Here is a 24835-nt window from a genome sequence, read left to right on the forward strand (position 1 = left end):
TCATTGGACATTTAAAAATACGCGTTGCTTTGTGATGGGGTTAAAAATGTTCTTTTCTGTTTCTGCAGACTGAACGTAACTCGTTGTGTAAACGACCTCGAAGGAGGTATTTATGGCACGCTCCCTTTAAGACGGCGCGCATGCGCAAATCGCGGACAAAGTTAACTCCTGAACTTCGTAGTCAGAAAAATTCAGTATTTATAAAATAGCAGGGAAATCTCCACTGGGTTGACATGGCATTTCGCCGAAGAAACAAGAGTTACCCTTTCTTCAGCCAGGAATTCCTCATTCAAAACCACGCCGACATCGTCTTCAGTTTGGTGATTTTCATTTTGATTGGATTGATGTTTGAGGTGAGATGAACTCTGATTCCCTTTTTTTTCTCTCTCCCCTTCTTCCCTCGTCTCGCTCAGCTGTTTTAAGATGGCATGCCTGCTGCACACTCAAAGATGTAAATGCGGAGTCTTATCCGGCCGAAGCGTTTGCTGGTTCGGCTGCATGTGAGACGTTTATCGCTGTGATCAGTTCGCGGATATGTGGGAGGCTGCCGCTGGAGTTTGTGCCACTTTTGTGAACAATGAATGTTGCCCTGCTCGCAGTTAAAATAACCAACTTGAGACTTCAGCAGCTGAAATGATAGCCGCTCAGTTCAACAGTGCACTAACTGCAACTTTTTTAAAATCAGTGCTGCTCTGCGTCTTAAAAGTTTCCAGTTTCTCGTCCTCAATAGCTTCCAAAAAAATCTGGACATACTGAAACACCTCTGGCTTAAGCGGAAGTGGCTACCAAAAGTAAAAATACTACGTGATGTCATTGTTCTTATATACACATATATTTAAATTTTACCCTCTTAACAGTGTCCAGTAGTTTCCAGTAAATTTAGTCTCCTGCAAGATTTTGATGCCAATTTTTTAGTTTTTTACAGCATACAGCCAAAACAGACGGGAAGTAAATTATTCAAAATAAAAGCGCCACGTTGGTTTTTGTATGAGGCAAAACGCACGTCCGCCAGCAGAGAGTTTTATTTTGAAGGTCTTAGACGGAAGTGGAAGGACTCTTCGTTGCCAGCTTGTTGCTAGTCGTTAACTGCCACGTCTCAATCTTTGAACCGCTGCTGCTGCTGGTGCTGCTGCTGCTTGTGGCCACAGTCGGCTCAGCTGCAGCAAAGACGCTTTGTTTTGTGAGCTTTCCCCACCGCTGACGCTCAGCGAATTGTTCAGTTAAAACATTTATCTGCTAAATATTTTCTCCTTGGGCACAAACAACACTTCCGTGGCCACCGCTTGGGCTACTTAGTAAAGTTTCAATCCGGAACCCTGGGTGGTGATTTCACAGTTGGGCGAGTAGAAAATAAGTGGGGGATTTCCTTCATTTTTTTTTAGTCGTTTCGGAAAAAGAGAACAGTTGTGGACATACCGTTTAATTCGAGATTTTGATGACGACGCATAAAGTGGTGTCTCGTTGCCCTGTTTTGCCCAGAAACTGGTGCCACGGGGCCAACGGGGTCTCTCAGGAAATCTCAGCTGTGTTGGTTTAAATGCGTTTTGTGCAAAAATCACAATAGTTCAGCTGGGATTTCAACTAGTCCAACTCCAGACTCTCATGCATATTTATTTATTTTACAAGTTTCTGTGATCTAAGCAGTTTTTTAAAGCACACATTGATTTAGCACTCAGGTGTCGGACAACACTTTTTACAATTTAGTTTTAAACAATAAAATTATTTTTGCTTTGAGCATTTTAAATATGAGAATTAACTTTGTTTCACTGTTTTCTATATGTATATATATTAAAGCTCTTTCAAGCAGAACAAGATATTCCACAATATTAACTGATGATTTATGAATTCTGATTTTGCAAATGATTAGTTGCAAAATAATATAATAAATGGAAAAAAAAAATGTTTGCTCTTTTCATATGAAGCCCTGGATTTGTTTCCTTCTGGAGGCCTCTCATCATCACATAAATGACGCAGTATCAGGGATACTAATAATACTAATAATCATGTGTTATTCGACATGTGACAAGCAGTTGCAGGTAGATGTTGCTTTATTTTGAAAGTTCACAATATTGAACGCGGTGGAGAAACGCATTTCTTGGTGAAGAATGCTGTAAAATGCTTTGCGAACCTCTGCTCGGAAGAAAGCACACCTAACATGTTTCCCAGCAGCAAGGCTTTAGGAATTCAGTTCCTGGTAGGAAGTACCTGCAGAATGACAGACTCGCATTTACAAGAACATTTATAATTATATAGCTTTATTCTTTTTTTCTTTTTTATTAAATTCAGCCATAGATGGACATGAAGAAAGACTAGCTTCTTGCATTCATACTGGTTCACTTTACTAATAATGTCTTGTCTTTCCAATTCCCAGGCCACAGCCAAGACGGCCATACTCTTCATTCAGCCTCAGTACAATGTCACCACACAGTCACCAGGTATGAAGAGCAAGTAAAATTAAATATACTTTTCTTTTTTTCTTCTAACTTTGACAATATTCGCACTGATATTTGCCTCACACAGGTGCTCCCTCACAATGAGATATCACATTACAGTCACTGCATTGTTGCTCCGGGATGTTTAACACGCCTCGGATTACAAACACGCTTTCTGTGTTTCTTCCCCTCCTGTGTGTGCTTAGAGGGAGAGGTGACGTTCTACCATTACGGATGGAAGGACTCTGCCACCATCCTGTTCTACTTCTTCATCGCCATCATCCTCCACGCGGTCGTGCAGGAGTACCTCCTGGATGTAAGCGGCTCCCATATATAACATTCAGCTGTGCGCGGACTTCAGATCGTGCAGCGATCCCTTGAGATGAATGAAATTAAGCGTATCCATTTCACACTCTTTTGTCAAATGACATAGTTGTTTTAAGGAAATTAGCTGTCAGTTACAGGAACCAGAATGTGCAATGGTTAACTGTAAGTATAGTATTAATGTGGTAACGTGCTGTGTACTGAAACCAGGATATGAGCTGTTTCACTTCGTGGCCATTATTAACAGAGCAGGCCAGTTTCAAACAAAAAAAAAAAACCTGAACAATGAGTCAGTGCTCTGTGAAGTAGTGCTGACAGGAAAACAGAGTCATATTTTATTCATCCACGACTCCATGTGTCATTTAAAAAAAACATAAATAAATAAATAAAAAATCGGGCCGGTGAGGTTTGTATCTTGAGCACCATCGCCACGGATTCCGAAGTGTCTTGAAAGGAATTCTCGTTTAGCAGCCTTAAATAGCACCCGCTGCGTCTTTTCTCGTCCCGCTTATTTGTATGACGGTAACACTTCCTCGTGTGCGGGCCAGCGAGTCCGCATGCCACACATTATTACAGGGTCCCAGCGCTCGCTCACGCGATCTGTTGCGTTGTTGCAGAAAGTGAACCGACGTCTCCACCTCTCCAAGAGCAAGAACACCAAGTTTAATGAGTCGGGTCAGCTGTGCGTGTTCCACTTGGTGTCCAGCGTTTGGAGTTTCTACGTCCTCCTAACTGTGAGTGAGATTCGCGCCTCGGTACTGTGTCCAAGTGACGGCTTCCTAGCTGAGGAAATGCCATGCGCATTTTTAACATGGGCACTCACTCGTGGATGCCAGTGTTGTGAGTGTTTAACTGTTTTCATTTCTCCACTCAGGAAGGATATCTCCTGCATCCCAGCAGCCTCTGGGAGAACTATCCCCATGTGCATCTAAGGTATAGAACATATATTTGACATTAATTTAATTCATTATTATTGTTTAAAATGCAAATAACTTTGTTGATTAAGTATCTAGTCCAGGGGTCTTCAACATTTTTCAGGCCAAGGACCCCCAAACTGATGGAGAGAATAAGTAGGGACCCCCAAGTGCTATTTATAAATACATTATTATTATTATTTTATGATTTTGCGTTCAGTATTAAGCTTTTCAAATAATAGCCTAATAATAAGTAAAATGTCGTAGGGACAATGAACCACAAAAACATTTTGGCTGATGGGAGTGAGCTGCACAGTTGGGTTCTCTTCTGCATGGGCACTGAATAGGCTCTCGGCCAATTGCGGGGAACCTGACAGAGTCCGTGCGTAATATGCGGCCTCGTGATTGGATCAGCAGCGATGGGGACGCGGCCTACTGTGCACAGGAAGCTTAGATTAACAGGTCTTGGCTAGAGTGGCGCTCAGTGTGAAACGGTGCGCTGTTGAGACGGCTCCTGTATCGCTGAATGAGTGAAATGCTGAATGAAAGGCGACCTCGATTGATCCCGTCACTAAAATTGGATTTGTGTTAATATGCGTTTAAACAAATCTAAATTTTGGGGGGGAAATTTTTTTTAAAAATACATGAAAAATGTGTAATCACCCAAAGATTTTGCGATGACTTGCGATGATCACTGCCAGGTGAAGTGACTAACCCTGATTGTGTGGATCTCATGCCTCCTGTCAGTGGGTGGATACACCAGACAGCAAGCTGAACAAAGCTGATGTCAAAAGCAGGAAAAATGTTCATGGAAGAATTTAAGTGACTTTATAGGGATGAAACTTTGGCGTCTAGACGACTGAGTTAGAGCTACGGCTCTTGTGGGGTGTCCCTGGTCTGCAGTGGTCTGAGGAAGGAGAAGAACCAGAGACGGGGGCATGGGCCAAGGATCATTGAGTAGGAGGAAGAGGAAGGAGGTGTGTGCTGGGTCAATGTTCAGGTCACATCCACGTAAACACCTGGACCCAGTTTTACCAGAAGAACATCAGTGAGATCATCAATATCCTTGACCTTCACAGGCTGCTGGTGGTTTTAATGTTGTGGCTGATCGGTGTATCGCACCCACTGACAGGTGCCATGATTACCACATAGTCAGTGTTATGTCATAATGTTACAAATGGGTTTTGTACATTAAAAAATTATATAGAAGACAAAGAAACTAGAACCAGCTACCCAGATTGAGCTATTTGTGGTGGTTAGACCCCAGATTATACTTTTGTTAGAAACATTTGTGTAAACACGGCAGAGGGGATCAAGAATATCTTGCGTAACAAAGATTAACACGGCTACGTTCTTAGTTCAGAGGAAAAAAAAAAACGTTCAGTCAGAGGAAAGAAATGTGGCAATGACTTAAGAATTATTATTATTTTTTTTGGATTCATTTTTTCTTTCCATCTCCTGGCCCTAGGTTTCAGGTGAAGTTTTTCTACCTCACTCAGATGGCCTACTGGCTCCACGCCTTGCCGGAGCTCTACTTCCAGAAAGTACGCAAGGTCAGTAGGAAGGCCCTGGGAACCGGAGGAGTTCTGGAGTGTGACTAGATAAGCCCTGTTTATATTTTCTGTGTGTTTTCAGGGGGCTTGTATATATTCTGCACGTTATGTTAGACTGGGAAAGAACGAACGGCTTCGAGGTTCGAAGATCTGAAAAAAAAAAAAAAAAAAAATGAAAGGCTGCTGTTTGTTTTTCAGGAGGAGATTTCTCGTCAGCTCCAGTACATCTGCCTGTATCTGCTGCACATCTCTGCAGCCTATTTGTTAAAGTAAGCATCCAGCGTGGGGGGTTAGGGTTTGATAAGCTGTGAATTCTAAAGTGAAACAACCTGTCGAAAGATCGCAGTTCTCGCCCGAGTTTCTTTGCTTTCTATTATATAACAATCTGCAGTTGCTTCTATTGTTTCGTCACCTCACGTCTCCTCTTTGCTGCAGTTTGAGTCGTGTGGGTCTGGTACTCCTCTTCCTGCAGTATGTGTCAGAGCTGGGCTTCCACATCGCAAGACTCCTGTACTTCACTGATGAGAGCCATCAGAAAATGTAAGTGATCTGGTCTTAAAAAAGGAGTGGATTGTTTTTGTTTTGATGGCCTCGTTTGGTGTGAAGACCATCATCTTGACCGCGGCTTTACTGCGTGCTCTCTCTCTCAGGTTTGACCTGTGGGCGGTCAGCTTCGTGTTCACGCGTATGGCCACGCTGACCCTGATGTTCCTCTCCGTGGGCTTCGGCTTGGGCCGTTCCGAGAACCAGGGGCTGGATCTGGAGATGGGCAACTTCAACACTGTACTGATAAGGTGAGGGCCCGGCCTGGTCACTGGTCCACATCTGTGGATGATGATTCATTTTCTTGCGCTGCTACTCCTCATTTATAGCTGCTATAACAGCTACAGAGTCTAATTACACTTGGTGCTCGTGACCAGTGGTCACATGGCTTCGTGTTTTATTGTTTTATAACATAGATTCATATTCGATGTAGCCATGAAGGACTTGTCAGAGAAAAATACATTTTATTTAACTAAAAACACACAAACCTGATTCATCTTTCGTTGTATAATATGTATATTTTGGTAAAATATGCCCTTTTTGGAATCCGTCATCTTAATCTCATTTGACGCATAATGTCAAGTTACATTTTCTAAAACACACAGTGTTACTAATGTTCTTGCCTCGGGCCCCCTCAGGATGATTGTTCTACTGCTCGTATGCTTCACCCAGTCTTGGCTTCTTTGGAAGTTTATCCGCTTCCAGCTGAGGCGCTGGAGGGAGTTCAGGCTCGAACAGGCCGTTCGCAAGAAGACTGCCACGAAACAACCGCTGCGGGCGCTGAAGAGAGACTCACGTGAGTTTAAAGACTTCGCAATCCGTTGACGCCGTCTGTTAAACCGTTCTCCCCAGACGATAAGTGTGACTTCTCCCTCTTGTCTCTCCGTGCCAGTCGGCCATCACGAAAACGGCGTCCTCAAAGCCGAGAACGGAGCCTCGCCTCGGATGAAAAAGCTCAAATCGCCCTAAGATAACGTACTGACTGGCCCGAACAGTGGCCTTAGCCCTGGCTATGGTTCCGCATGAGCACAACAGTGAAGCCCGCGGCCACCGGCCACCAAGCTTCTGGCTGAGAATGTCCTGAGATGTCACAGGAACTCAGTCGCCACAGACTTAGGCTTGAATGCTGGAAAATGAAATCCATGGAAACCCCTCAAGCCCAACAGACATTTACTCTTCTCATCATATCAGTATTTTTTTATACATCCACGTAGCCTGCCATAAAAGGCGCACCATTGTATGCAGAGTGATTTAAAAAAAAAAAAAAGTGACCCCAGTGTGCGACACATTCGACGCGTGTGTCCACGTTGAATGTGATTCGTATCCTCATACATAAGTACTGTAATGGTTGTAGCGTTGTCAGATTTTGCAGATCTCGTTATTGAGCCGGCTTTGCTTGTTTTCCATTCTGGTCCACTGGAGCAGAAAAGCGTTACTGATGATATGGTATGATACGAGCTTACTGTCAAAAATTGTACATCTGTCACTGGTCACTTAAAAGACACGCATGAAGTATGTGTGTCAGAAATAACAGCATGCCATTCCATGTTTTTTTTCCCCTTTTGTTTTGTTAATTACTTTATTAAAATAATGCAATTTTCAGAAATGAGCTGTGGAGTTGTCGATTTGTTTTTGTTTTTTTCCACTGGAATGTAAAATGAAAATCTTTTCAGATTCTAAAAATTACTTTTCCTATTGTTGTATAATGAAACATGAAAGGTGCTAGCATAGCATTCTGTGAAATGAAAGGGATCTATAAACAGCAGTAGGTCAAATTTGAAAGGAAGCGGGCAGAGACTCAACAAAGGGTGGTGTTATTGTTAGCTTAAGGTTAGCCATTTCAAACCATTTCAAATGAACTGATCTCATCTCCTGTTTGTCGACAGTTTTGACATAAAAATGTGTTTCAGACAGAGACATTGGCATATGCACAACACATGATGTAAACCACACCAACAGCAAAGGCTAGTTGTAGTTTAGAATTTATCTGAAGTCAGATCTCACCAGATACTTCACATATACTGCAGAAGGTTTATTATGTTAAGAGATATTTTGAAAAGTCTTTGATTCACTCCGGGTTTTGTGCAGAGGGAGGAACCCTTAAAATTCCAGGATTTCCTTACGGTCATGAAGATGCTTCTGCTACTTCACCTGATAAGGACATGGAGGAAAAATAATGTATGGGTGTCAACTGTATTTGTATGTCCAATTTATTTTCTTAAAGTGACACCTACTGGAAAAAAGGTGTAATTGAAAGCGTTCTATAGTGTGAGTTTTAAATGTTTTGCCGAATTGCTGATTGTGTTTTTACCACTTTCGTCAGCTGCCTGGTTATTTGCCGTGGCGACGCCCAGCTTCTGTCGCAAAGAATCCAGCGTCTGAGAAGGGATCTGACTTGAGTTGGACTCCAGGTATGTGAGCACGTAGCGATCAGCATCAGTCAACACAAAGCGGTGGCTGAAAACTAAAAAAAAAAAAAAACAGATGAGAAGAAAAAGGTGCTTTGTTTTGAACAGTTTTTCTTAATCTTGGAGAAAGGAGGCTGACATTCTGTAATGAATATTTCTGAATATTACATGCTACATCATGCTGTCAAAGTGACTACGTTACCTTCCACAGTGGCTCCAATAGCAAAGTCTGCAGGTGAGTAGAACTCCGGGTTTTCCACGGTGGAGCCCGGCTTGGGGACGCGGGTCTGTTCCAAGAACTTGCCACCAATGATGCCAGAGTTGCGAGAGGGCCTTTCAAAAATGCTGATCATGTCAGTGGACAGGAAGTAGGACAGTATGAAACGTCGGCCTTGGTCTTCAGGATACTGGGAGTCCTGGGAAAAAGGTTTTTGTTTGAATTTGGTTTGGTGTAGAAGTAGCCATCCTCATACATTTCTGTTTAAAATCTTTTTCAACAAATTGATGTGTACAGTGGCTCAAATCTGGAATTTGCATTGTAGAATTAATAGCTAATTTAATGTCTCACCAGTACGGCGCTGTAACGCAAAACTTGGTGGTCTTTCTCGAGCATCTTTAACACATTCATCTTAGGAGGCTTGGGAATCAGAGACAAGCAGTTCTGGAGAGAGTCTTCAAGTGAACCAAAACCATTGTAGGGAGGATTCTCCTGTAGATGAGGACAGCGTGGAGCAGAGGGGGTCACTGATGAGAAGCTATGACAACGTAACAACAGTAATAAGCAACATACAACGTTCACCCTCTCACCATCTTCTTGTCCTGAAGCGCTTCATCCTTCTTTGGGACCTCTATGGGTTTCATGTCCATGTCTGGGTGGTTCTTCTGGAAATACTCTTTAGTGAAGCCATCACAGTCATACAACAGGAAGTGACGGCTCAGTATCCTCAGTTTTTGACCCAACTGGAAGTCTCTGGGGGAGTAATACTCATCCACGTCGTCTTTTGAGACCTCCATAACACAACTGGGGAAAGTCTCTGTTAAGAGATTAAAGTAGCATTTAAACAATAAAATATAAACATACGTATGTTTTGGATATACTATTGTTTTCTTTTGCCTTTGTTCACAGGAAATAGGTGATGCAGCTTTGCATTTCACCTGATTTGATTTTCTTAGGCAGCCTCTGTCGCCGCATCAGAATGGGGAAAGGATCACGGCCACTGTTGGGTTCGTGGAGCTCACTGATCTCCACCGTGTCGTCCACCAGGTAATAGTGGATGGTCACGGGCCTGATCTCACCATACAGAGTGTCAGTATCGTCCCACAGGGCAAAGAAACGAAGCACCTGGTGGAAAAAAAAATAAAATAGTTCGATTTGGAGGACAGGGTTACAGGCGGAGCTTTTTGATGAAATTTATCGTATCAGTATGAAAAGAAGACGTGGGAGTGAAGCTGTTTTGTATTAGCATTTTAAACTTTTAACTTTGGTGAAGACATATCTGTTGAAACAGATGTTGAAACATTATAGCAGAATGTACCCCTCAGATTGTCTGTTTTAAGGTTAAGGTAGCTTCAAGGCTTTTCTTGTTAAAATTAGTTAGAGGCTCCCTATTTCAACTACATTTTAATCCAGTTTTATGTACTCTATATAATGTCAATAAGTATCTAAATTGTCTCAGTATAGTTTACAGAACCTAGATCATTTTTGCTTTATAAATAGAGATATTAGTTGTCTATGTGCTCAGGAACGGGTAGTACTGGTTGCCTACTGAATTTGGAGTGGAGGAATTTCCATTTACCTTGCGGTCCATGGTGAGGAACCGGTACATGTTGTCAACTTCTGAGGGTGTAGTAAAGTAAGGCTGGGGGTTTGTGTGACGTTTGCTGTACGGATCCACCGGCTCTGGCACAGGGTCATTCACGATCACGCCCTCACTTTCCATGAATTCCTGTACAGCACATAAGATAAAGTAGATGCATTTCCACACGTCAGTGTCAGACACGCAAGGAGTATGATTTAGTTGCGTGAGTGACAGAGAGAGCATTCATAGAAGCATGTATTGCACCTTTGTAAAGGCATCACACTGTGTTATGTGATACTTGACTCCAAACACTTCGAGGTCCTTGCCAAGGTTTAGGTCTTTCCAAAGGTAATACTCCGCCTGCTCATTCTTGGGCAGACGCTGGCGTTTGATCCGCTTCCCCTGCAGTATCCCAGAGTTCTTCACCACGGGCTCGATGATGCACATGCTGTCATCTTCAAGGTAGTAGTAAATGACCACAGGGCGCACACGGTACTCCTCTTCAGGGGAATTCAGAATATCCTCCACAAAGTATGCGTAGTAGCGCAGCACCTGCAAGACAAGAAGGGTTGAATAACACACAAAAATAGGAATTTACTGCAGATGCTTTAATGGTAGCCTTCTTTACATTTTTAGGCGTTTCCTGACCTTTTTGTCGAGCGCCACATGGGCTGGGATGAAGTTTTCATACATCCTCTGGTCAGCGGGGCCGTATGTGATGTCCGGTGTCTCAGAGAACAACTCATTGATTTCCTGTTGAATCAACTGCTCTGATAACAAAGGATCTCGACCAATGCCCACAGTGGGACGATTGGGAAGAGCGAAGCCATTCTTGTATTTCAGTGTCTGGGGTCGATGGAAGGCTGATTTCTGGAGTCAGAGATTAAGCAAATGGTGGCGGAAAGTAACTCGAAGACTGTAGTACAATGTTGATTTTCTTTACTTGAATATTTCAAAGTAAAAGGCAACTATATAACAGCGATTTACCCATTTATTTGCAAGCTTTGGTTACTATTAACCTTTTAAATGCAGATCATTAATACAAAACACACATTTAATTGCTAATTATGATATTTTTATGGTAGGCTAAAATATGGGGCAAATAAAACGATTCAAATCATCAAATTAAAGCGATTAGGCCTAAATACATACATATAAAACAGTAAGTAGTGAAATGGACATTCTATATACATAATACTTTGATACATGCTACTGTAAGTGTACTTTAATGACACTTTTTTTTTTCTCTTACTATTACGCAAGAAAATTTTCAGATTTTTATTTTGACATTTTACTTCTGGGACCACTGACTTTAGTTACCGTAAAGTTTGCTAATAATGCGCAGGCTTGAATAATAGGCCTACCTTTAAAATTATTTGACTGAAGGAATGCAGAAATGACACACACAGGGGGGGAAAAAATGAATAATAAATGTACATACAAATACTACATACCAGTTAAATGTTAAAGGCTTTCGGTACAACGTAAACAATTAAAGCAACGTCGTTAGTTTTACCTTTTAACTCCAAATAGCTAACTTAAGTTAATTACGTCCTTACCGTCACGTCCCGAAATGTGTTTCCTGGTAAAAATGGTAATCCATGGCTGTTCCAGCTCCAAGACATTTCCGGTCTCGATATAATGATCAAATAAATAAATAAATTACTTTTTCGACTGAACAAGATATTAGCAGCTTCTATATTTATTTCGGACTTAACGACAGGTTTTGTTGGTGAGTAACACAACACGGCAGCCTCGCTGTGGTAAGTTTATGGTATCCATGGAAACGACCGGTTCAGCGACGGGTTCAAGAAAGAGTTTAGAAAGTAAACAAACTATTTCGCGAATAATAAATGGAAAATGAACTAAAACCACCCATATTAATAGTAGTAATAATAATAATAATAATTCAGAAATAAATAAAATCGGAAAAATAAAAAGTAAAATATTTTCCATAACATCACGATGTTTATCTCAGTGGAGAGTGCGTCAAATACTTACCACTGAGCATAATAAATTCCTGAATTTATATCGGAAAACGGATTTTATATAACCGTTATTAACTTTAATGTATTCTTGGCTTTAATTCATACTCTTGGCATTCACACAAACTGTAGAACGCTCGCTCTACCAGCAGGGGGCGAGCAAGGACAGTAATGAAACGTATGTGATTTTTCTCTGTCGGATTTGCAATTTGCTGTATTGTAATTTTCATTAGAAAAATATTTGTGGTTTCATGGTGCAAAGCAAAATTTGTGCATACATCTTGCAAGCGTTGTACACATTTGAATACAAATTTCAGAAAGAAAGTGTCAAAAAAAACAGACATTATTTTTTAACACAGTTTATTCCAAGCACAGAAGTCATATTTTGGTCTTTTTTCTCCCACTTATTGACACTTTTTTTTTGTCCGATTTAAACACAAGGTAGGTCTCTAAAAATGATGGGAAGTGATGGTCTGTACTGATGACCTTAATACGCCCTGTGTGCTCTCAGTCGCAAAAAAATGCCAAACATTTTATGAAAACTACACTTATATTTATGCTTGAAACCGGGGAAGCACAAACTGGAGCTGAACTGACATTAGCTTATACATCATTAAACTGGCAACGTGATTTAAGAGAAGCAGGTTAACATGTCCACTCTGAGCAGTGCCGGTTCCTTCTTCAGATGATGATTTAGCAGCGATTGCCACAAGCATCTGATTAGCACTGATATCTTTGAAATGAGGCCACTGGTGACACAAGAGCAGGAAAAAGCAAAATCACTGGTGCATATTGTAATTGTCAAGTTCTGTTCATTTAAATCTCGGTATACAGCAAGTGCAATGTTTAAAAGAGAAATTCAGGTTATATGCCTCAACAATATTGACAAAGGGAATACAATAACAAATTTAGGATTTCTAATTAATAAATAAATTGATCTGTTACTGAGAGGCTACCAAGCTGCAATCTTGAAAACTATGACTTGATAGCTAGAAAAAGGCACTGCACTGTGAGTTAAACAAACTGTATCAAAAATAAGGTTAAATCACTGAAGCCTCTTTGAGGCTCTTTATATGATATTTCTAATTCTTTTCTTTAAAATGCTGACATAGCTGTTTTAAATGGGCCGATGCCCTTCTTAGGAAGCAAATGCATCAACCAAACACAGAAACACTAGGATTGCATCCCTGAGGTGCCTGACAACCTTCGCCAAGTATAAAAATATCTCATAATAAACCATACTTGAGAACAAAAATACACAACATCAATAAACTATTAAATATTATAAAATATATTTCATACGGGTCGAGATGAACCCCTCCCCCCTCCCCACCCCCCAAAAAAATATCTTTTGGTTTTATAAAGCTCAAAAGGCAGCATGGTTATTCATTGTGGAAAGATTGTCTTACATTGTCCCATCGTCAAGCGCACTTGCTTTATACTGGCCCTCTGTTAAAGTTTACACTTGAATACTGGAGGGTACTGAGCATAAAGCTCCAAGTGTCACAGTCTTTTCCAGCAGCCCTGCGTTCTGCATAAAACAGACCCATATGAGGCCTTGGTCCTTCAGTCACCATGTAGTCTCTGCAGGCCTTTGTATGTCTAAGGCAGCTAACCAATAAATCCCCCACTTCAAAAAGGCCTGCTGAGGTCATGGGCAAGGCAGTGTAGCCTTTCACCTCTCACTTCCGGCGGTAAGAGCCAGCTCAAGAGGCGAGCTTACCATGCAGAGTGGGAGCTTATTGTCCTGTTGCATGGGGCATAGCTTATGATACCTAGAGGAATAGGGAAACCAGCCGAGAGGGAGGACTTTCTTCCCAAGTGTTCATCAGTCCTATCTTTCCCCCTCGGACCCAAGTGCGTCCTAAATTCTGTTCAAGTCAAGTAAGCCTTCTGTCAAAAGCCCCTAAGGAGCCCCTCAGTAATACCGATTGAGGCTCCGCGTCCCTGGTATGTCTGGCTGCCCGTTCATCCAGATCTCTCGGATGATCCGCTCCCTTTCCTCGAGCCTCTGCGCTCTTTCCAGCTCTTCCGCCGACGTGAACACGTTCATGTTGAGCGTGCGCTCGAAACGCCGGTGCCTCCGCGCCGACAGGTCCGAGGTCGTGTCCCAGTCCGAGTCCGAGTCGCTGGAGTCCGAGGACGAGTCGGCGGGGCGCGCTCGTTTCTTGGCGGGAGGCCGCTGACGGGGCTGGCAGTCGGTGCGACAGGAGATCTGGACCACCAGGGCGAAGAGAGTGAGGAAGAGGCCCAAACACACACCGCAGACAAAGAATAGGGCAGCCCTCTCTGGGTGGTCTGGTGCAGAGGAGGAAAAGCATGAAAATGAGGGGAAATGTCACATTTAGCTGATTTCTTACAGAAAACACGGAAAAGGTTTAATGGGATTATTCTGATGAGTTTCTGTTTTATTTTCCCTGACCTGCTGAGCTTGCTGTTTTTCACTTGATGCCTCACTCACACATTCACTTCATTTTGGTTTAATCTCACAAAGTGTCCTGACCCTGTTATGTTCCTTCATTTTCTTCTCAATAGCTGTTTATTTTACCACAAAAAGAACCAACGCAAGACTTGTAAGATGTTGATTAGATCTTATGAGACCTGCTTTGAGGAGGAGTTTAAACATCTGAAACAAAATCATTCAATATTCCAACTATAATACACGGCGCGAATAAATGTATATCGTGAAATATTATGGGCGTGTGGAATTTCGCCCTCCACCATTGTCTGACTGCACGCGCTGTGTAGTTCAGTAGGTGTAAAAACTTCATTTGAGTCACAGAGTGAGAGATAATATGAAACAGGAAAGACACAAACTATTCCACCCTCCGTTTTGGCAGCTTCTTGGAGCAGGTGACCGGCAATGGGTAGCGTGCGCAGCTATTATCTCTGCTAAACATTTGAATTCCTCTGGCCCACATCTACCCACCTTTCAGTCCCAGGAAAAGGGAAATGGAAGGGGAAGGGGGGGTTCCTAAACAAAAGCCAATGCAAGACTGGAAAGTCATGTCTTCCACAAAGGAATCAGGTTAAGATCTTTAAGTTAACCCTATGCACATCAGATGACTTAAATGTTGCTCTACCTGATATGTAAGTGTAAGCTGCCAGTGCATTGCTGATGAGGGCCATGTTGGCGCTAGAGGTGTAGTTGATGATTGGATTCTTGCTGGGGGGCAGCAGTGGAGAGTCACCTCCTCCTCCTCCTCCTCCTCCTCCTCCTGCTCTTTCGATGTCTGAAGACTTTTCTTCGATGGGGTTTGTCCTCCTAGTCTTTTTCTTATCTGGGAAAAAAAACACAAGGTTTGGTTTAAAAACATCAACCAGACTCTAGATGGAAAACATGTACATGTAGATGAATTAGTGCGACAGGCGGATGTTTTCATTAACCAACCACGCAGTGACTCACAGTGGCCCAGTCTCATTACCACTTGTACAGTCATATTACGACGGAGCTGCTTGGATAATTTACAGTAAAGTGAGAGGGCATTGTCTCCAAGGTATCGCGATCACATGGGTCAGAACAATGAGTCATCTGCAGTCTCTGCAGCTTTTAGGTGGTTTTAAGAAACGCACTTTTGTAAAACGATGCATCACGCACATGACGCACACATGGTCCCAGGGAGTTGTGTGATTCAGAAGATAACACAACATCCGTTTCTGTCAAATTCATTCTGACTCAGATCTTTAAGACGCAGAGAGAGCCACATGGAAAAAGTTTGCTCTGGCAGCTTTACAAAAGCTCCCCAAAATCTCAGAAAAAAAAAGATCTATTTATAGACGACCATTTCCTCCATTGGATTTGCATCAGCTTCTCTCAGTGTTTACACTTGGCTTGTGTTGTGTATGCAAGAAAGGATTAGTTTTTAGAGTTCAGTCACCTCTGGTTAAGGTGACGTGATGTAACTTCTATAACATTAGCTCCATAAATGAGCAACATGTCACTGACGAGGAAGAAAACACAGGCTGAACCAAAAGACTCGAAAATAAACAGGAGCTTTCAGTTCAGCGACCTCAGAGCTTAGAACGTGCATGGTCATATTTACATTTTTGAAGGAAAGTATGTTTTGGTGATGTGTCACACACACACCAACGACCTTGAATTGCAGAACCGCTAAGGTGTGTCAGGCTCTCCTTATCTCATAAATGCAGTTTAGACTGGAATTGCTCACTGAGGAGGTAAATGCTCCCTCCTGGACTCACTGCTGAGGTGCACACATCGGCTAACATTCGACCACAGTCTTTTATAAAAACTAGCCACTCGGTCAATAGAAAATACATGATGCACTGTGGTGGAAATACAAAAATAAACGCATGAAAGACAAACTGAAACAAGGGAAACAGACTTTTTTGAGATACTATGGCCTGGAGAGAATAAATTGTGAATTTATGTGGTTAATTAGTAGACTATAGTCCTTATTGTATTCGAAAGCTATATAATATCTGTGTTAACACAATATTTTTAAAGGGATAGGGTTAACTCTAGATTTAGCTCTAGGGTTGACTCTAACCCTAACCCTAAGGTTATTCCTAGGTTTAGGGTTAACTCTAACCCTAGGGTTAACACTAGAGTTGGGCTTAGATTTGTGTTGAGTCGTGTTGAGACTACTTAAAAGACCTAAATAATTAAGCGACAAAAACAAGAAAAATTAAAAAAAGAATGATTAAAGTCAAGTACGGGTTACAACTTTTGTGTAGTTTTTCTGTCTGCCATAATGGTATTCCTCTAAAAGCCCTGGCATCTATTGTAGGAACTTCAAGTGCAGTAAGCATAACATAGTTTTATTGAATCGATATAACAAGCTCATAAATACATACAGTGTTTAATGAAAGATAAGTAAAAACAGAAGGAGAGAATCTAGAGTTTAAGGAGGGGACGACATGCGTAAGGGATGCATAATTATTGTTGTTTTAACGAATGAATTGGCTTCCTCTGAGTTCAATAGGAAAGCTGAAATCACAGAACTGGAGCATGCAGACAGTTTAGCTTTGAGACTGGAAACGAATAAAAAGAGGGAGTCTATCTATCTGAAGGTGACAAAATATCCCTGCGCTCTATTCAGGGGACTTCCCAGAGCCTTTGCGTGTTGCGTAGCTCCCTCTTTGTGATGACAGTCAAGCAGAAAGATTACATTTGTTCCACAGCAACAGTAAAATGCATCTTGTTGTGTTTTCCTGTTCACGCTTAATGACCCTTCTCCATGTGTTTTGATCCATCATGTCACAGCTGAGGAAGGAACAGGTTTTTCCACCCGAGCTGTAGGTTTTTCTGAAGCCCTCGCGAGGAAGCGAATCCATTCATGCGTCGACAGTCGTCAGCACCACAGCACACGTCTTCTGTCTTCTCCCTCTCCTACCTCTTCCCACATTCATTCGTCTATCTTCCTAATCAGTGCAGTGCCCCTAGCTGAAGAGTAATTAGTGTGCTGGATGCGGGCCACCATCCCTCATGAATAAACGCTTTGTTTGAGTTTCAGTCCTAGCTGGCTTCTTCTCTTTTTTCTTTCCTTCGTTTCATTGTTCTTGCTCAGTCTTCTCCCTCGTCCTCCCTCTCTCTGGGCCATTACAACACACTGATTTAGACTGTGGTCACATATAGAGCAATGACTGCTTCTTGGAAAGCACCATATTTTTAAGACCGGTGATCATAAGCGGTCCAAACCAATGGCTCTCCTCGTAGACATATGGAAACATTTGAACTTGTGTGACTTTTGATATACATGCGTATATGCCCTGACTTGGGACTTGAATTACGGTTTGTCTTGATGCCTGGGAGGCCTTGAGACTGCTTAGTGTTAACTGCTCTCCATGGGGGGGCTGCGAGTGTGTGCTGGCGTGTAAGCTTTTGCCATTAGACTCACCTGGAACAGCGTCAGGGCTTTTGACTGAGCTTCCCTCTGGAGGGCCGTCTCCTACTATGTTAGGGTCATGGGCGTTGGGAGGTGAGTGGTACACCGGGGGTCTGGGGCCCTGCTCCTGAAGCAACTTCTTTGGAACTTTAAAGAGAGAAAAAAAAGTGGAGGAAATTTAGGTATGCGGGAAAAAGGAAGCACATGGATGGCATTCTCCTCATAGATCCTGACCAATGATCCTTATCTGCTGATATTGATACACCGATCAAGCATAACTTTATGACTACCATCCTAATATTGTGTAGGTATCATTTGTGCCTCCAAAACATGTGACTCATCAGAGAGTGGACATGGGTATCCCACAGATACTTGATCAGTTTGGGATCTAGTCAATTTGGAGGCCAGGTCAACACATGGTGCAGTTTTTCATGTTTTTTGAGTTGTGTGTCCCTGTGTCCCATTGCTATGGGGTGAGGGTGTCCGGTCTGGTCTAGGTGGGTGGTGCATTTCTAAGTAACATCCACACTAATGAATGCCAGACCTAGGTTTCCTAGCAGAACATTGAATTGTCACAAGATGGTCAATGTTACTTACTTCTGCTGTCAGCGGTTATAATCTTATGTCTGATGCGTGTATATCAATCTGTCATTTTTAATATTTGCTGACAATAGTTGTGGGAGTCAGAAAATATTCAAAACATGTACTGGAACATTCGTTTGAAGTCATGTTTCTGGAAACCCGATGAACATCATCTTTAGCTATATTTTGGTCTCCACCAGCTCCGAATAGTGATATGTGTCTTTTTCACCACCAGTAGTAGGCACTAATTGTTGAAAACCAAGTCCAAAACCAAACCACTGAGCAGGCTAAAGCCAGGATATTTTCTGCAATATCGCGCAATCATCCATATATTTGCAGATTTAAGTTAAACAACAAATTGATATATTGAAAATACTTTCCCCTGTTAACTCTCTTATTATCAAAGTACCAGAGTCTTAGTGGAAGTTATTCTCCTCCTTCGAGTGCAAATACAGCAGTCTGTGCTTCATAGCAGACGCTGTTGATGAAAAGTCACGTCTTTCTCGACAATAAAAGTAAAAAAAAACTTTGATGAAAGAGATAGGAGCTATGAATAAGACATGTGTAGGCGTTTTTTTTTGTGGTCATGTTATGCTTTCCTGAACTCCCCCCCCCCCCCCACCCCCCCCCCCCCCCCCCCCACCCCCCCTCACCTCCACTACCACCCCCCAATCTAACAGTGTCCTGTGAGTCCGAGAGTCTGCGCTCCTTCCCCCTGACACAAACCCGCAAGGCAGTGGGCTTTACATTCCTGCCCGCTCACATGTGGTTTTCGGAGGCCGGGCCACGCTCCGGTCACAGCGTTTGTCTGCACTGTCAGATCGGTGGTGGTGGTTTACAGCTCCACAGATCGCCGTCTGTCCAGCTCGCCCGTAGCTCTTAGATTAGTCCAGACAAACAAAAAGACCACGAAAGTAAAAGAAAAAAGAATCCACTGCCTGGGTTTGCTGACATTGTTGGTGCCAATAGTGAAACTGTGACATGTGATTTGGGGTAAAAACGGACCATTTGTTTAAAGGCCGAAGAATAAACACGCTGATCAAATTTCCAGAGACGTATTCTGGCAGCGATCCAAGGGCCAATCAAAGCGCGGGAAGCAGCCGAGCAGACCACAGAGCAGAGCAGACCCCCCCTCTCTCATTCACTGGTTGCTACTTATGCCCTGGATGCATTACAAGATTTTTCCAATTGTAAGCAATGATGAAAAGACTGAGCAGGCACATTTAACTACCACTTTCATTGACACATTTTTACTCAGAAGTCCCTTAAAGGTAATTTTATGACATTTTCACGCTTTTATTAGACGTTAAAGAGTAACAGGAGATATCCAAAGCGGAGAGACTTTCCCAGGTTGAACTAAATCACTAAACCTCCAGCCGGCCATTATTTGTGAAAATGCATGACGTGGCAAACGGCTAACAACGGCCATCTTTGAGGAGCTCGCATCCAAATTTGGAGAACATGACTCCACCGTGCAGAATGGGGCTCTTTCTTTGTTTATTAACTCTCAGAGCACAATAGTTCTGCACCAGCACTAACACAATGCTAAAACTGTCTCAGTGCTGTTCGTTATTTGACTGACTTTCAAACATGCCCACTCTCCTTCTGCGCACTACACGACTCGGTTTGTTTTTCTTCGGCCAATAAAAACGGAAATCTTCCAAATCTCCAAAATCCCCCATTGCTGTTTCGGTGTATGCTATAATACGAATTACGAAAGGACGTGACCAAGGAAAACTCTTGTGACACTGGCGGTGAGGAAAGTATTTAAAAGATCCTAGTACTTCATTCACAAATTTGCTCCACTGGGTTGTGTGGAGCAGCGTTTTTCTTTTACAAATATCCAGGCAGTCTCTTTTATTCATACCATATCTTCATCTAAACACATAGAGTCATATGAAGAAATGCACACGGGAGAGAAAACGCTTTGATGCTGCAGAAAAATTCAAAGCTATTTGACAAATCTGGTCCAAAAACGTGGTATTCCAAGTCCTGTGTGAATGAGGAAACGTATATATTCTTACATTTAAATACCTTCCTGTAATTGCATCATCTCATGTGGCGAACCGCACCAATCCGTCATGAAAATAGGTTAGAAAACCAAGAATCTGAAACCCCGTTTTATCCATTTCTAAATAAACAGTGCCCTCCGAACCCCACACAGCGAGGAGGTAAAACAGGCAGCCCCCGCTCACCCTCACCCCCCCTTCCTTCTTCCTCTTCAATCTGACACGCTAATCATGGGTCTTACAACTCCCCCCACTGCCACGCTGCCACCATCCCCATGCCACGCCCTGATTACAGCCTTCTGATTGGTCCTAATTGGCTGCACATGTGGCCCAGGGTCACAGCAGAGAAACACCAAAATGTGACGTGCACACACTTTTTTTTTTTTCCTGTTTTTGATCCACGGTCATAGCATAGCATAGGTAACTGACACACAGTCGCAGAGACTCACAAATGCATGCATTACTTGGCGTATGCAGACAAACACACAGCCCAACACGTCTTTGTAACATTAGTCCATTTAACACCCCAATCAATAGTCGTTGTTTGCGTTGTTTCTTTGCAGGCAAAAGCCAGTAAAGCATACTGGCTGCTGGTCTTCTAAAAATAATAGTCAAAAAGCTAAAACCTCTCGGAGTAAACGGCCACAAACCACACTTAAGGAGCCAAGCAGTTAAAACTGAGCCCAGCGAAAGAGGGAAAGAGGAGCACTAGGGAGCGAGAAGGAGCACATAAATCACACTCTACGGCCTGCATTATAATGACATGGTCACATAAATGTAAGGCGAAGTGATTCCTAGCTATTCTTAATTTAACTTAAAATGAAACGGGACCTGCGCCAGAGCCGTACCCCCGGAGCGCCACGGGGAGCGAAGATACGAGGCGGGAAATAGTGCCCGTAACAATGGCGCGTGTTTACACTGGCAGAGCCCAGCTTTGTTTTCACTGGGCTCTACAGGCCGCAGTGTGTGTGCATGTCTGTGTTTGCGGGCCATGTGCTGACCAGTGCAGAACACAGTTGGGACAAAGCCCCGTAAGCCGGAGGGGATATAATGAAATATTAAACCACGCTGAATCTGGGACGAGATCTGACCTCAGCCGATAATTGGAACATACTTTAGCCTTTATGTGTGTACATGGGAGGCTGCTGGGGGCTATATATATATATATGTGTTGGGTATTGTTTCAGGGCACGCTTCAATGCTTGGTCTTCTTTGGTTCTCTGATTAAGATGTGCTACATGGTAAAGCTGCATATAAGACACGGTGAAGAATGTGTGTGAGAAAATTCCACCAATAACATTTAAGAGAAACGAGACTACTTTGAAGCTGTAAAAAGATAGAGTAATGGTGTGTCTTTTAAACTTGCAATGTACTAGCAGACAGAAAAACAGTGCCGTAAAATGCTCAGATGACAAAATGCATGACACTTCAGTAAATACGAGAGCATTTTTTGAAGAGAGAGAGAGAGAAAAAAGTCCATTGTGCTGGCACATGTGTGGATGTGTGTGTAGGAAGTCGGAGCTAAAGCGTCTGGTTTCAATCAGCACACAGCCGGTGCCTACTTAATCTACAACATTAAAGTGCTGGTTAAGGCTCAACATTCACTTGATACACGCACAAAAGGGCAGCGCCTTAAAAAAACTCAAATCAACGTTTATAGACACTTAAACTCACAAAAAGCTTTTTATTCCCTTTCCTGCTCTCCACGGAGACAGGCATGCAGACGTTCATGAATCCATCCGCTGACAAAGACGCACGCACACACGCGGACAGACACACAATCATTTTTCACTTAGCTAATGGCATTCCTGCACAATAACATGCAAGGTGAATAGGGCAGAAGCTGAAGGTGTTGAGATTGAATTCCCCCCTTCCCTCGCTGCTCTTTTTTCTCTCCAACTCCCAGCGTAATGCTAACAATATCCAGCTGACAGCAGCTTATTGGGTTTTGAGTGTGTGTGTATGAAGCAGCCTTGTGGGAGACTGGATGTAGTATTCAATAAGCAGACAAGATTGTGTGTTGCTTAGATGATATTGGCACGGTATAAAGATGTATGTATGTGTGTGTATATAAACCTGAGCTAAGCTGTGGCATTAGGCCATGTTTACCCCCCAACAAATGAATGCACCGCTCCAACCCCACACCGCGAGGACTAATGGTTTTGTAAATGTCTACCTATCTAAATGTCTCTACTGGCTGAGAAATGGCTGAGAGAATGTGTGTCACAGGGCGTGATTAACACACTCAGCCTTGTCTTATGTATACAAAGTGGACCGGGTTTAGCACCAGTTATGTGAACTTTACCAAAGGGCCGGCCGTCTCCACTGTGGGCTGTTCCCTGGTCGTGCGCCATTTTTATGTTGGCGTGAGCTATCCAACTTACTTCATTATTTTATTAGGTACAGTTGTGAGTGTGTGGACCCAGTGAGATGGTTACCACACACCGAGACTGTGGTAACAGCAAAATGAGCTATAAAAGCTTGTTTTGTTTATGGATTTTGTATGTAACCCGTGTTTTTACCAAGTGGCCCATGCAAAGTGCAAAAAAATTTGCAGCTCATCGAGTGGCCCCTTGAGGCTGGCTCCAAACGGAGCAAATCCCCATAGACCCCACGTTAAAAAAAGCCAAACTTTATAGCATTATTAAACATGTTTACAGCCTGATACAAAAAATGGTTTTCGTCTCACTAGTTTATTTCACTATTCATGACAACTGCACGGGGGGTGAATGTTTATTTTTTATTAGGGTTTAAAATTGTGGTTGGGTGAGTGGTTCTCAGCATCAGACACTACACCCCATGTCCATATTTGGAATAACCATGTGTGGGGGCGGAGTAAAGCTCATCCAACATGGCGACCCCCGCCCCCCGTGACTTTGGGCTTCATTTTCGAGGTTCAGAATCCAATGGGTGACGTCGCAATGGGTTTATCGATAGTATATACAGTCAATGGTTTTTATATTAAATTTGCAAACATATGTTGAAAGTTTTACTTTCAAGCAATGGTGGCGCAATAAAAAGACGTCACCTTGAAATTGTATGTCAGTTTGAGATCTTGGGTTGTATCAGCCAAAGAAAATCAACTGACCGTCAAAAAATAATTGTCACAGGTGACAATAAAGCGAATCTAGATATGTTAGCCCACCATTTTTACATGGTATGGCTGGCGAGTTGACATAAGCAAACTGCTACAGCAAAATAACAAAATGCAGCCAGATTGACCATTTCTTTGACATGGTGTCCATTGACATTTAGCCAACGCCAAATAAACATTCTGTAAACGTTAAATAACCCAGACCAACAAAAAATAACTGCTTAATCCTGGAAGGCTATTGAGCACACTGAACGCTTTCCTTTTTATTGAAATAAACGTCCGGCCAACGACTATTTGGTCGAACGAGGGAATATTGACCACTCAACCAACTGGTAGACCTACAGACAGCGCTAATGATGCTTTTGCTCCAATGCAGTATTGGATGTGATACTGCAGAAAAAATGTCCTGGGAATTAAAAGAAATTTAGGTCAAATCCAAGGGGAAAACCAAGAGATTTCACTGATTATGGATGGGTAATGAATATGGGCAGTGAACATGCGTTGGGAACACTACCAGCAGGCGATCTGCCATGTGTGTCCTTCAGCAGGGTATTTAATCCACTCCAAAAGCCCTTCTGGAGCGAATCCCAGTCCACTGTTGGAAAACAGGCTACGTGAAGAAGTTTGCTGTAACTAAATGAATAAGAGCCGACGCAGATAGGAGATACAACAGTCAAGCATTAAATCTTGGCGATAGAGAAACACTCCTACCATTTTTCTTTTGGCTCAGATGCTTCACTGGTTTATCAAACCAAGTGGCCTGAGGTAATTTAGTCACTGCGGATTTCGTAGCTTAAAAAAGAAAAGCACTCAGTTGGCAGGAGCTTTATACTGACAAGGTCTCAAGCAGCATTCTTTAATACAATGCAGGTATAGAGCATGATGTAAACTAAGACATAGCTGGATGGTGACACAGTCTAAAAGCCTCCAGAGTCAGTGAGGTTTGGGAATGCATTCCAGGATGGAGAGAGTGGAACAGCTCAACCCCCCATCCTGCCTCCCTGAACCCCCTGGCCCACATTCATCTGCAGAGCATAGAATTTTTTCCCCATTTACTTTAATGGATAACACACATCCCTCCCCTGTGAGACACCCACAAACGCAAATGTATGCGCACATACAGATGCCACAGCATGGGCCCTGAACGTGATCACTCTCACTTCACCGCAGCTATTAGTTAAAGTCCCAAATCCCAGCTGTTTTGGCTGTTTAAACAGTCCTCATGCAACACATGTGCTCGCACACACGGTTGGCATTTTTAACATTGATGCAGAGACAGGAATAGATGCTCTGTTGACAGTGTGGGGTCATAACAATCAGCGAGAGAATGACTTGGCTGTGGAGCT

At 42.7% G+C, this 24835-nt stretch overlaps 3 protein-coding genes across 4 annotated transcripts in view; 1 reads left to right on the forward strand and 2 right to left on the reverse strand.

Annotated features, from left to right (window-relative positions):
* Positions 1–109: 109 nt before the first annotated feature.
* On the forward strand, positions 110–7375 carry tram2 (translocation associated membrane protein 2). Of its 2 annotated transcripts, none has more exons than XM_047573953.1 (11): positions 110–353; positions 2372–2435; positions 2639–2748; positions 3305–3490; positions 3631–3689; positions 5139–5223; positions 5422–5492; positions 5659–5763; positions 5874–6017; positions 6405–6562; positions 6659–7375. In XM_047573953.1, exons 1-11 carry the CDS (start codon positions 234–236, stop codon positions 6733–6735), a joined length of 1179 nt encoding a protein of 392 aa, XP_047429909.1. In that variant the 5' UTR covers positions 110–233; the 3' UTR covers positions 6736–7375. The 2 variants fall into 2 exon arrangements, with proteins under 2 accessions (XP_047429909.1, XP_047429910.1); XM_047573954.1 differs by having other exon boundaries at positions 116–353; positions 3374–3490.
* Positions 7016–12090, reverse strand: efhc1 (EF-hand domain (C-terminal) containing 1). The gene is made up of 11 exons (XM_047573952.1): positions 11975–12090; positions 11533–11605; positions 10622–10843; positions 10238–10525; positions 9971–10120; positions 9330–9516; positions 8982–9208; positions 8743–8883; positions 8377–8590; positions 8078–8230; positions 7016–7917 (listed from the first exon to the last, which is right to left on the reverse strand). Exons 2-11 carry the CDS (start codon positions 11596–11598, stop codon positions 7892–7894), a joined length of 1674 nt encoding a protein of 557 aa, XP_047429908.1. The 5' UTR covers positions 11599–11605; positions 11975–12090; the 3' UTR covers positions 7016–7891.
* Positions 12091–12301: 211 nt separating this feature from the next.
* LOC124999425 (protein eva-1 homolog C) overlaps positions 12302–24835 on the reverse strand; it is a 70153-nt gene continuing 57619 nt past the window's right edge. The window contains exons 6-8 of the mRNA XM_047574344.1: positions 17817–17951; positions 15042–15239; positions 12302–14256 (exon numbers count right to left, since the gene is read on the reverse strand). Coding sequence (XP_047430300.1) covers positions 13877–14256; positions 15042–15239; positions 17817–17951 — 713 coding nt within the window. The 3' untranslated portion in view covers positions 12302–13876. The remainder of the gene's footprint in view (positions 14257–15041; positions 15240–17816; positions 17952–24835) is intronic.

The sequence above is a fragment of the Mugil cephalus genome, chromosome 21 (genome assembly GCF_022458985.1).
Source record: "Mugil cephalus isolate CIBA_MC_2020 chromosome 21, CIBA_Mcephalus_1.1, whole genome shotgun sequence".
Classification (NCBI taxonomy): Eukaryota; Metazoa; Chordata; class Actinopteri; order Mugiliformes; family Mugilidae; genus Mugil; species Mugil cephalus.